At 55.1% G+C, this 12,980-nt stretch overlaps 3 protein-coding genes across 3 annotated transcripts; 2 read left to right on the top strand and 1 right to left on the bottom strand.

Moving 5' to 3' along the window:
* Nucleotides 1-3,231: 3,231 nt before the first annotated feature.
* Nucleotides 3,232-3,783, top strand: PG997_010657 (uncharacterized protein; the record flags this gene model as incomplete). Its single annotated transcript, XM_066814972.1, has 2 exons — nucleotides 3,232-3,526; nucleotides 3,653-3,783. 2 exons carry the CDS (start codon nucleotides 3,232-3,234, stop codon nucleotides 3,781-3,783), a joined length of 426 nt encoding a protein of 141 aa, XP_066664262.1.
* A 2,575-nt stretch (nucleotides 3,784-6,358) lies between these two features.
* Nucleotides 6,359-9,705, bottom strand: PG997_010656 (uncharacterized protein; the record flags this gene model as incomplete). The annotated part of the gene is made up of 4 exons (XM_066814971.1): nucleotides 9,660-9,705; nucleotides 9,104-9,297; nucleotides 8,877-8,938; nucleotides 6,359-8,191 (listed from the first exon to the last, which is right to left on the bottom strand). The coding sequence occupies exons 2-4, from the start codon at nucleotides 9,174-9,176 to the stop codon at nucleotides 6,359-6,361; spliced, it is 1,968 nt and encodes a 655-aa protein (XP_066664261.1). The 5' UTR covers nucleotides 9,177-9,297; nucleotides 9,660-9,705.
* Nucleotides 9,706-10,868: 1,163 nt separating this feature from the next.
* PG997_010655 (UBX domain-containing protein) lies at nucleotides 10,869-12,532 on the top strand (the record flags this gene model as incomplete). Its single annotated transcript, XM_066814970.1, is given in 3 exon segments — nucleotides 10,869-11,009; nucleotides 11,080-11,262; nucleotides 11,279-12,532. 3 exon segments carry the CDS (start codon nucleotides 10,869-10,871, stop codon nucleotides 12,530-12,532), a joined length of 1,578 nt encoding a protein of 525 aa, XP_066664260.1.
* Nucleotides 12,533-12,980: the final 448 nt, after the last annotated feature.

Here is a 12,980-nt window from a genome sequence, read left to right as displayed (position 1 = left end):
AACAGGGCAAGGCTGCTGTTTTGTATGGCTACCGCAGGCCTGGGCATACAACGAGGCGTACAAAGATATGTAGATACTGGGTAATGGTGAAGACTCGCCCGTCCTCAGGATGAATGCATCCGGGGGAGACTGGGACGGACTGGGGTGGAAGAAGAGTGGAAATAGCGCCTTAAGTAGCAACTGGAAGCAGAAGCCGACAACCTTGGAAGGCTTGGAGAAATTAAACGAAGGACGGCGTGCTTTCTGCTGCCACACTAATAAAGGTAGACAAACATGTATTCGAGGTGGGTTGGGTTGGGAAAACAGAAGTAGCGAACAAGTAGCAGCCGCTGGGGGTGGTAGAGGGTAGAGCGTAGAGGGTGCAGGGCAGGTGGGCAGTGAATGTCGCGGTACCTGCTGGCCTGCATTCTCCTTCTAATAGAAATATGGAAGGGTCGGGGGAACGAATGGAGAGAGAGGAAGAGAGAGACCTTGGCCTCCTACCCTGACCCTGTCACCCTGTCCTTCTTCCCAGTTCCCGCTTGATCTGTCAGGTCCAGTTCAGTCAGTCACAGTCCCGCACGTCTGAATGCAGGTAAGGTCGGCGGGTGTTCCAATGGGTTCAAGGGAAAGATGGATGTACATCATTACCTGGTGCTGCACCTCAAATTTGGGCGGGCTCTGCCAAGGCCCTTTTTAGTGGCAGCTTCTGGTGTCAGCGTTCCGTCCAAACAGTGATTGAAGCTCTAGGTTAAAAGCTCTGGAGTAAGGTTACTGGAGAAGGCCCAAGCTCCTGTCTGCGGTCCTCTTTCCCCATGTCCTAGGGTCATCATGTACAGTACTTTACTTATACCAGCGTACTTGAGGTTACCATCAAATGGGCCGTCGACAGATTCATAGAAGCAACTGCTTAAGTACCGAGGTCTCCAGAGCATCCAGGGCAGCAAATCTTCTGTTGCAAGTGAGTCAAACTCGGTGATCCCAACAATCCCGGCTCAACCTGATGAATGGATGATGGGGCATGGGTGTCAGGGCTAGGGTACGGAGAGCAAGAAGAACAAAGGAAGACTGTCGCCATAGCCAGTCCCTGGCCAGGGGTCACGTCAGTCAGATCCCGTCCCTGAGCTGGTCTTGGTCGTACAACATAAGAAGAAACCACCGAACAAGAACAAATCATGAATGGACTGGAGGGCTGGTTGCTGGTAGAGGCCGCCATTCACTCCCTACCAACTGCACTTTTGGGGCCCATACCTGAACCCTACCTACATGTGCAGTGCATACATTAGGTATACCTTATGATATAAAGGCATGAGGTATCATATGATGGGGATGCTACCATATCCCACCTGGCCAGCTGATACGATATCATCGAGCGTAGCGGAAATAACTGCCAACCACCCCACCTGCGGGGAGCGGAGATGGCTCCTACGAAATCTCTCCATTCTCTCCCTTGGTGCTCCGCTCTCCCTGCTTGCAGCAGATACCTAGCAGCCGTTCGCCCATGGTCTAACCAAGTAATTACCCGGAGAGGGAGCCTGAAAGGCTCCTCCCAAGGACCGGGTCACGGGGCAACTTGCCTGGCAAACTTGATACCAACCTACTTCGGCATTTTCCGAGACTCTGCCCGTCATTGTCTTGATGGCCTCATCTTTGTTTCCTTGGGCGTGGAGGGTGGAGAGACGTGCCGTGCTGCTGGATCCCTGATGGGTTCGATGGGTTGGGCCCCCGAAGGGACAAATCGGATGGCGCCAACAATCTCCGGCCGGTAGATCAGATCAGAAAAGATGGGAACCAGACCGGTCTTCTCTCCCTCTCCGTGTCTCTGCCTGGGAAAGGATCCGGGCAGGTAGGAGGCAGGGAGGGAGGGAGAGAGGGAGGGAGAGAGGAGAGGCGAGGGCCCGCGAGGAGCGAGGAGGTAGGGAGGTAGGAGGGGCTTGCCAGGTTTGCAGCGTCGGTTGGGGTGGCAGCAAGCCGATGATGATCGAGGTTCAAAGTCAGACAATTTCCGAGGGGTTCGGGGGCGTGTGATTGGCTACCGGACCGCGGTCCGGACCGGTATGGCTGCATCATAGTTGGCGGGCATAACACTGCAGACTGCACCAAAGCAGACAGCTGCATGTGGGATGCCCACGCCCACGCGCAATCAACCCATGGCGTTATCACCCGACAGTAACGGATGCATACCCGTCGCATCCCAAAAAAAACTGTTACATGCCCTGCGCATCTACCGTTTCCTGGCTCGACATGGAGGGCGACTTGGCGACATTACAATACGGACGGGCCTGCATGCCGCTGACGTTTGGGGGCCTGTCCATTACATACCTAACGGATGCGATGGCACGAATCGAAGCCAACATGCCATGATTAAATTGATAAATGCGGTGACCAATCCAACGGGGCTTTCTGGTACCGGTATTACAGTACATACATGTGGGGGATCAATTGATCTTTTTTTACTTGGCATGACCGGCTAATTCCTAAATTTCGAGCTTCTCAGCCTCGCGTGGGCGTGGACACTGCGGCGGCGGGGGACGGCACAACCACAACATGCCCGCCTAGCCAAAGCTCAGCTGCTGGGGAGATAGCTGTCTATCTGGCCTACACCCTTAGGTACACAGCAACGAGAGCACCACGAGCGCCAGGAACAAAGTAGGCCCAAACTCTCGTCCATCTCTCGCAGATATTCCTTCAATTTCGTTCGATTTTACTCGACCACGGCACGCGCCGCCCAGCGGAACGACGCGCCCGACAGGCCATCTCGATCGTCATTCGAGTTCCGAAAGAGAGGACCGCCTCCCCCCACTATCCATCCGCAATTCGCTTCTAGCCTTAGCCCTTCCTGCACGGCGTCCAATTCGTTTTCGGCCTGCCACTGCTGCACCAACATACAAATCAGCCTGCACCGACCGGTCTGTCGTCATTATTACCGTCACGTTTCATCCCTCCCCCGACACGAGACTCCCAAGCAGCCGCTGCCCGCCACCCGGAAAAACATCCCTGTCGCGAAATCCCACCTTCGCTTGGGAGAGGAGAGGAACGAACAGCTGAGCTGAGCTAGAGAGCCAACCACCACCACCACCACCACCACCACACCGCATTTGCGACAGCCAACGCGCCAACCCAACCCAGAAAATCAGGGTCCCCCTTTTTTTCTGCCCGGGTAGCCTTGATTTCTACGTGTCACAGACGCACACGCACACGCACACACTCTCCCGAGCCTAATCTACCCGCAAACGCTCGAAACGCAAAATTATGGCCGATAGACCCCACCAGCGCGGCGGTCGTGGCGGCGGAGGCTACCGTGGCCGAGGAGGGGGCGGTGGACGAGGCGGACACGGGGCGGGCGGCCGCGGAGGCCACGGCGGCGGCGCCGAGGGCGGCCAGGAGCGCGAGCGCCCCAAGAAGGAGAATATCCTCGACCTGAGCAAGTACATGGACAAGCGCATCACCGTCAAGTTCAACGGCGGCCGCGAGTGCACCGGAACTCTCAAGGGATACGATGCCTTGATGAACCTGGTGCTCGACGAAGTGCAAGAAGTTGTCCGAGGTGGGTAAACCCCTGTCTCCTCCCTCTCCCCTCCCCTCTTGACTGTTACTTCACTTCCCTTGCCTCCCTTGGTAGCAGCGATCGTTCGTTCAGACACAGGCTGACATCCTTTACTTATTTTCACAGATGACGAGGGTAACGAGAGCAGTCGCCCGCTCGGTCTTGTCGTTGCTCGTGGTACACTACTGGTGGTTATTAGCCCGGTGGATGGAAGCGAAGAGATCGAGAACCCTTTCGCTCAGCCTGAAGAGGCCTGAGATGGCAGAACGAGCTACGTTGGGTCATGATTCTCTGCCGACGAGCCACTCCGATGGGGCCGTAAAATGGAAATATGCCTCTGGCTATGCGAACTTCGCCCCCGCCCCCATGGAGTTAGGATGCAGCAAGTTTAACATGAAACTGCGGTCTCCACGACAGCCTGACCCCAAGACTCTTGTGCAGGTCAATGGTGGCGATGATGCTATTCAAAATCTTGGGACACAGGGCCAAAACTATGACTCGGATAGATGCCCGGTTTTATGAATAGGGAAGAAAAGGTATAGTCCATGAACTTGCCGGGCAGAGTTCGTAGAAGAGCTTGTGTTATCCAAATAAGGCAGAAAAGAAACCAGCCATATCAGACACCAGATGATCAGTCATTTCCTCCTGTGTACCTCATCATGTGCATTACAGCATCTTAGCCCCTTTCCGATAGGGTAACCCATCAATACGTGTGTTACGTCATGGTGATTTGGTGATCTACGAAAAGTAGTAGAAAGACATCTTCATAGGGCAATATACGGGATAACACAAGAGTCCCGAGACGGGTACGTTACCAGCTCGATGGATCCCCCTATTTTCTGCGATACCCTTGAACCCCTGAAATAATGTACTAGTAAACTTGGTATGCCATGATACGGAACTAGGAGGATCTCAGATACATCTGTCGACGTCTGTTCCCAAGTAACCGAGAGCCGAACACGGAGAAAAAGGGAAGATCCAGGGAACCCAATCAAGGAACGTGTGCCACTATGAAGCCACACCATCCACCGTGACGGTTGACGACGGTATCCCCGGGTTTGAACCGAGGCCGGTGGAAGACGCAAATATCAAGTGAAATAGAAAGGGGATACTCCCAAAAGTACATTCTGAATGTAGAGAGAAATACGTGCAGGTATCTCTGGCACCTTGTATCAGGGCTGGTCTTAAGGTTCTGTTCTTCATGGGTTCAACCGTTAAAAGCCTCGAATGCCCACAGGAACGAGTCGTGTGTTAGAAAGCCACAGGCCTTGGCATGTGCGATGCTCGTGGGCACGAAACCTCTCAGCATCTTGCTCAGTAGAGATCCCACAGTGAAAGTTTTCACTCTCGCAGGGTAGATGACCCCAGATCCCAAGCACAGATGGAATGACACAAGGCTTATGTGCGAACTCGCCCCCAGAAAGCGAGGGGATGTATCGATACCACAATGTATTTTTATATATATATTATGTGTGTAGTGTGCGAAGCGAGTATGTCAAGTCCGTTTTAAGTGCTCCTTGGTTGGCCGGATAAAACGATACAAGCACAACCGTGCTCTCTCTTTCGCTCCTATCCGAGAGCAACAGGAATCGTCGATTATCACCCCGTCCGCCTCAATACCATGATGCAGCTCCTCGGCAAGCTCAATGAACCGCTCGAACCTTTCACAATGTTTACTGGACGACGCCGGCCGGCGTGTCGAGCCAGAGAAAAGCAGTGATTGTATCCAGAAAAGAAGAATCGGGGCGCATCGCTGAACCCATGCCGTATAAGCTGACTGCTTCCATGGATGCCGGGGATGCCGAAAGGGGGTGGGCGAGAGCCCGCCGCACCCCCAACATGACCCTTCCACCTGCCCAGCCTCACGGCGGAGCCTTATTGACTGACGATGTACACTCCGTATGGGATGGAAAGCAAAGGCGAATCATGCATCACCCCTAAAGACTGCATCTCTCCAGCTCTAATTAATTTGTGGTAAATCATGCGTTTGCCGAATATCCGGGTCGAGCTTCTCAAATATGGATCGTGTGCTTGAACTGCCCGATCCCGTAAATGCGTTACTCAAGTCGACAACCCATCAACACTCATCACAACATACCACAAGCCCCCAGGGGTATGTACGCACAGCACGACAGTAAAACAGGTATGGTCGATGGGCCATTCGTAATAATTTTTACTTAGCTGTGTAGTCTATAATCTTCGTCAAGCTCGTGCGCTTCTGGAAGTCCAAAAGCCAACGAGCTCGTTCATTCCCGCCGCGTCTCTCCCAACCCACACGGAGCGTGTATGACACACAACTCCAGCAGGGATGAGAGAGACCGACTTCTCATCAGTGCCACACAGGGTTGACTACTATTTCCTTTTGCTTTCCTTGTGTTCCTGGACCCTTTGATCCTGTCCCTGTCATGGGTTGACTCCATCACCTTGGCAATATGCGTGTAGACAACTTCCTCGGGTGCCAAAACAGATCCAAAGCTGTCCAAAAAGTAGCTCTTCACCCGTGTGTCTTGTGTTCCCCTATTTCTCGTAGCACGCTAAGGGGTTTGCTCGCCTTGTCTCGTCCCCAGGCGAGCCGCTCTCGTCAAATCATCCGCTGTGCCGATGAGGTCTCCCATGTCCTCCCTCGGTCTTGGTCTCCTAACGATACCGTATAGTCGGTCGGTCTCCTGACGTCTATACAAAAAGCTGCTGGCTCCGCTGTCATCTCCAGTAACCGTGCACTCCCATGTTAAGATACGGAAGAGCATAAATTTAGGCGCTTCGTGACTGTTGTAGATGGTGCATGCCTGGCCGGAGAAATCCCCGGGAGGCAGGGGCTGGTCGTGGAAGTTATTAATAACCGCGAGGCTGCTGCTTGCTGTGGCTCGTTTTGTGCAATTCACTAAACGCACTAGACACCTGCTTCTTAAGTTCCCTGTAAGTGACAACAAATGCCGTCTGGTGGTCGCGGCTGGTTAAGTATACCCGATCTTCCGTTCCCGCGTCTAGCCTGTTGAGGCAGCTGAGCATATGGGCCAGATCCACGACGGGATTGCCATTGGCGTCGACCTGGTGAAAGACGTAGTCGCGGAACAGCTTCAGCTGGTACCGCTCACCGTTCTCGGACCAAGAAGGGTCGCTTTCGAATTCGGGGCGCTCGTTGATCGTACCCAGTTTCATCATCAGCCTCGCGACCCTGCCATTCTCCAGCTCGCGGTACAAGTTGGAGGTCAGCTCATCGCTAGTGTGCAAAGAGGAATCGAAACTGTCCAATACACGGTCGCTGATCCCCCGAGCCAACTCGTGAACCGTCTTTTGGCTTGCTTGTTCGGGGGTTTGCGGGTTGGTGAGAAGCCACATGAGTCGGTCGCGAAGCTCTTGGCTATACATCGTTCCAAACTGGATCATAGACGCTTGCAGGTTATGCAGAGTCTGCGTGTTAGTGCCGATGCAAAGGATCATCCTCCCGAGCTGCACGAAATCCTCGAGTTGGAGCTCCAGGATGGGCTTTGCTGTCTCGTGTTCCAACACATCCTGAATCGCGCACGCGCTCAGTCGGATGCGATTCTTGTCAGTCAGGATGACCTTGCTCAGGTCGATACATCGCGCGGCAAGATTTTCAGAATGGATTGCCTTCAAGGCATTGCACATCTGGCAAATGTAACTCCAAAGAACGCTCTCGGGGACTGGCGGGGGTCTCACATAACGACCCTGGTTGTTTGCGTTGAAGTGATGCTCAGCCAATGTTTTGGACAACGGATGGTAGTTGTGGATAAACACCAACGACATGTCGTTGAAGTCTCTTGATGTAAAGCACTCGATGACTGAAACGACGTTGCCGCAGTTGATACGCTTCCACCTGGAAATCACGCTGACAGACTCCTTGGTAATCGAGCGCACACCCTGCAACCGCCTGAGGCAGTAGATGTTTCCGTTCTTCTTGGACTCGGCCTTGTACAGCCATGACAGGTAGTCGCCGAAAATGCTCTTCCCGCCCCTCACGCTGTCAAGAGGCACAAGCGAGTGGTAATGGGCAACACTGGGCAGCTGCGAGCCGGGCAGGACCTGTCTAGTTGCTTCCGACTTCTTCTGCATTTCCTCGCGGATGTCTTCGCGCAGGAAGAAATCGTGTGCTTGGCGCTGGTAGTTACTCAGATCCGACCTGTATGGTCCGACTGGCGCATATAGATGGTACTGTAAGGGTTGGGCAGGAGCCGCATAAGCTCCTTGCGCCGGATAGAACGAAGTACTGCCCCCAGCCATCCCGGTAGGATCTTCCGCATAAGGGTTGAACTGCGCCGTCGGAATCGTCTGATTCATTCCCGACATGGAGAAAGGATCATAGACATTCGAAGAGTCAGTCCCTGTTCCATTGGTGGCGGTAGCCGTGTTGAGGTCGTAGTTTTGGGACTGCGGCGTGAATTCCCTGATAGTAGCAGGGTTGAAGATAGGGCCTTCGGCATCTTGCGTAAGGGTTGAAGGAGTGGCTTTTCTACATGTCAGTATCCCGTTTCCGCCCCTCAGCGATTCAGAAGCAAACATACAGCTATTGCCCACCGCCTTCGGCGTGAAAGGGGCTGCATTGGCGGCCTGCGAGGAGAAGGTGAACTTCTTGGCCCCGGGTTGCAATTGAGTGGGTGTGAAAGAGGGCGAGTCGACATTGAGTGACTTTTTAGCACTGTTGGCCTTGTTAGTAATCGGGCGAAGAGTATCATCACCAGGGCCTGGAGAGGCAGATTGTTCCAGTGCAGGTCCACGATCATCAGTAGGTGGAACATTGGCTGTTTGCAATCCCTGAACACCCTGGTCAAGTGGAAGCCCTGTCGGCGACTTCAACCGGGCATTTGCAGCTTCCGAAGGCTGGCGAGGCTGTCGGTTCGGAAGCTCCGTAGGGGGGGATACGGACAGCCTGGGGGGCTCGACTTTCTCCACGGCCGACGCATCACTGTTGGAAGCATTCTGTTCTTTGGCTCCGAACCAGCGCTTCCTTGGAGGTACAATGGTAACTTGACCCAAGGAGGGAAACTCTTCCTTATAGTCTAGTTTCAAACCCCGAGGAGATAGGGATACAGCCGAGTCCTTGGAACTTGCATCACTACACTCGTCGCCAGACATCTTGATATCGGTGTTGTTTTCCTTCTGTACGGGGGAGAAATGGACTAGGTCGATTAAGGGCAGAGGAATGGACACTCAAGATAGCAATTCTGAAGTGGGCAATGCAAAGTAACGGAGATAGCCAAGAGCTGCTCTCCCGTCGTCGTAGGCCTTCTGCGCAACCTGGAACAATCACAGGCATGTAAAAGCGGGACAGCAGTTGCTTACCTGTCTGCAGAATTCAAGGTGCCCTTATTTTGGTCGTGGTTGAAGGCACAGCCTTGGTCTTCATAGCGGCAGTGGCCGTATATAAGGATGTTTCGACACAGGGTGTCTTTGCTGTCTAGGCAGGAGCGAACAGAGGCAAGTCAGCAAAGCAAGCTTCGGGGTTGGCAGGGGATAGACAGGATCGGTCGATGCCAGTTCTACGGGGCGAGCATCGACTCGGCAGCACACTCGAACGGCATGGACGACGGTCTCTCCCGGTTACTGCTCCAGACTAACCGCGGGTCTTTGGACGTGGGGAAGCCATTTGTCTCCCTCGCTGGTCGGCGGGGGTGAAGCGCGATGTCGCCATTTGTTGATTTAAATTCGAGATGGGGTCTGTAGTGGCATGCTTCGCGCGACAGTGCAGTCGTTGGGTGGAAGTCGTGACAGCGACGGCGATTTCTTAGATTGCCCAATCAAATTTGCAGCCCCTGCTTGGATAGTTCGCAATTAGCACCCAAGCGTTTGCCTGTGCCTACATGTAGGTAGGAGGTGATCGTGGGACTCGGGGGAGCGGGCATGGAAGAGAAGGCGGGAGGCAGGAGGCAGGGAGACAAGGGCAGACAGAGGGCGCAGAGGGCAGGAAGGACAAAGGCGATGCGCAACTGCCACTATGCAGTGGAGTTTGTCTTGAATGGAAGCAAGAGCCAGGCCTAGTATACGCATGGCCGAGGACGCACGAGGCGTGGGAGATGGAGGGGCTTCTTTTCCGACCCAAGACGTGCAAGCAGACCAGAGCAAGCGTGCAAGCATAGATAGGTAGACGAGGAGGGGAGAGGGACTTTTGACTTACTCAACCAACCTCTCAAAGGGCTCCCATTCTCTTCCAGCAAAGGGCGAACCCTCGCCCATGGAAATCTTACAGAGGAAGCGATTTTATAGGGATAGGCAGTGGGCGGTGGTTCGTGCAAGGGCTGGCGGGAGGAGAAGGGCGGCAGACGCGATGGGCGGGCAGTCGGGCGAGGAGGTTGACGATAAGATCATAAGAGACGTGTAGCGAGCAAGCTTTAGACCAGTCGTTGTCTCCCAAGCAAGGACGTTAGTGGGATGGGCCAAGTACAAGTGGTGTGTGTCTGGCGTACAGTATCAATGCGACGGCCGCCCGCCTTGCCAAGGAGGATTGAGTTGAGTTGGAGTATGTACCAGCAGCCAGCAGCCAGCAGGAGTTGGGATTCCTGCAGGGCGCGCGGCACACACCACCCACCACCCACCACCACCGCCAGCCTTGACCATGTTGGCACTTGATTGATTTGGACTCCAGGCAGAGGGAACCGTAGCCAAGGTACCTTTTTCACTGTGGGGGTTGCACTGGGTTAGCGCTTGCATTGGCTTGCTCGATCAAGGTTTATTATTCGCAACGTTCCTCCAGTCTGGTCCTGGTTCATGCATTTGATGTACCTATGGACTGGAAGTAGGTATTGATTGACCACTCGCTTCCAGTTGATGAAGGACGAATACAATATGAGCTGCTATTGCTACGGTCATAGTCAAATTGATCTACCGTAGCACACAATGTAGATTATGTATGATCATAGGGACTGAATAGATGGAAGCCTTTCTCTGCGACTCAAAAATAACGGTGGCCTAGGCCAGGTACGTGTTGCACCTAAAGTTAACATTGACATGGCTCCTTCCAGAGAGCCCAAGAGCCCCACGGACGTCATCCTTCACTTCCACCCCCGAGCCCGAGGCAGTTTAAGTGATTGCTGCAATGCAAGGCCTCAAAGGTGTTCTTGTCCGCCGGAGCTAGTGTCGACATGCAATCACCAGACTTCGAGGCCACCTTGCTTCTTATTTTATTTTGCTTTCGTGCCAAACACCTTTAGGCCCAACGGCTTCGACACACAACCAACGTCTTCCTCTCCCGCCCATTCCTCACACAGCAATCAACCCTGTGGCCAAACTGTCGGCTTCCTCGACCTTGCTTCGCTCCATGGAAAGTCCCGCCACCATCTTCCATCAGCAGCAGCAGCAACCAAGGCCCGAACGATAACCTCCGAAAATGGCCGCCGACGACGACACCGTCGACATAGCCCAGCTGACGCCGGATCAGCAAGCGGCCCTCGAGCAATTCACGGCCTTCACAGCACAAGAAGTCAAGGACGCCGTGCCGCTTTTGGAGAGATCACAATGGAATGTCCAGGTACGTAGCAGGCCACCTTTCCTTGCTGTACAACCAAATGTAACAACACCGCTGACTGCTGGCCTTCCAGATAGCAATAGCCAAGTTCTTCGACGGCGAGGGCCCCGATCCCCTCGCCGAGGCCATCGCCGCCCAGGACTCCATACCGTCGCCCGCCGCCGCCCGCCATGAGAACCTGCAAGAGTCGCTCCTGGCCGCCTCGTCCCCGTTCCAGCCCGCCCGCGCCAACCGGCCCGACCCCGCGCCCCGGATCGTGCCCCCAACCCGAGTCGACCCACCGCCCGCCCTTCCTGCTCTCGCTGCTGCTGACCCCCTTCACCCTCGGCCTGCGCGCCGTCTCGACCTTCTTCCGCACCTTTGCCTACATCCTCGCCTTCCTGCCCGCCCAGATTCGGCCCCGCGCTATCACCGCGAGCGTCACGAGCGGCTGGAAGGGCACCATGGGCCGGCGCATGCTGCTGCCCCGCGACACGGCCGCGCGCTTCAAGCGGGAGTTCGAGGAGGAGTACGGCACCCCCGACGGCGCCACCGGTTTGCCCTTTGTGGAGTCCGGGTTCGCCCAGGCCCTCGACGCGGCCAAGAAGGACCTCAAGTTCCTGTTGATCGTCCTCATGTCGCCCGAGCACGACGATACCGAATCTTTCACCCGAGACACGCTCCTGGCACCGGAAGTCAAGGACTTCATCAACGAGCCCTCTAATAACATCCTCCTCTGGGGCGGCAACGTGCTGGACTCGGAGACGTACCAGGTGGCCGCCGAATACAACGCGACCAAGTTCCCCTTCTCCTGTCTCGTATGCCTGACGCCCAAGGAAGGCAGCACGCGGATGAGTATCGTGAAGCGCCTCGTCGGCCCCGTCTCGTCCTCCACGTTCCTCGCCGAGATCCAGACCGCCATCAACAAGTACAGCCCCGACCTCGCGACCGCCCGAGCCGAGCGAACCGCGCAGGAATTCGCCCGAAACATGCGCGCCGAGCAGGACAGCGCCTACGAGCGCAGCCTGGCCCGGGACCGCGAGCGGGCCCGGCAAAAGAAGGAGGCCGAGGCCGCCGCGCGCGCCGCCGAGAAGCGCGCCCTCGAGCAGGCGGCGGCGGCGGAGCGGAATTCGGCCCTGCGGGAGCAGTGGCGCAAGTGGCGGGCTACGACGATTGCGCCCGAGCCCGACGCCGCCGTCAAGGACGCTGTCCGGCTGGCGCTCAAGATGCCCGAGGCTTCTGGCAACGGGCGGGTGGTGCGGCGGTTCGCGGCGGCTACGACGGTAGAGGAACTGTACGCTTTTGTGGAGTGCTACGATCTACTACAACAGGAAGATGGTGAGAAGGATGGTGCGGGGGAGAAGCCCAGCGAGGACGAGTACGAGCACGAGTACGCTTTCCGTATCGCCGGCCTGATGCCTCGCATTGTGTACGAACCTAAAGACACGGCGACGCTCGGGGAGCGGATCGGTCGGGGCGGCAATCTGATTGTAGAGGATTTAGTGCCGGAGGTAGACGACGAGGACGAGGATGATGATGATAATTAGTCGGAGCATGGGCAGATAATGATCAATTCAAGAAGCCACTTTCATGGCCCTTATCTTTTCGTATTTGGTATCACTACGTGAAGTAACCATCCAATTCCATAAAATGGGATATGTATGTGCTCTTCTCCCTGCTAGCTAGACACTACAGTAAGGGGTCAATAGACGATCCTGACAGGACCCCCGGGGTTATATTATACTATTACGACGCCCCTGTGGTGGTTATGGTACCAATTACAGGCTCGATTGTGGTGTTATACAAAATTTCGGGCATGTTTTCTGATCTTTTGAACTCACCCGTCAGGACATCTTCACATACGTAGCGCATAGTACGCTGGAGCGCAACAATCAAAACAGGGGTATCACGGGATGCGCTCCACGCTCTACCACGATAATTGGTGGGTAAAGCGTATGAACAGAACTGCATTGGAGTATGAGCATTTTGATATCG

Source organism: Apiospora hydei (genome assembly GCF_038363865.1).
Source record: "Apiospora hydei strain CBS 114990 chromosome Unknown utg000008l_segment0_segment0, whole genome shotgun sequence".
NCBI classification, from domain to species: Eukaryota; Fungi; Ascomycota; class Sordariomycetes; order Amphisphaeriales; family Apiosporaceae; genus Apiospora; species Apiospora hydei.
Note: the sequence above shows the minus strand (reverse complement) of the source record. Positions and strands in the feature narration are given on the sequence as shown.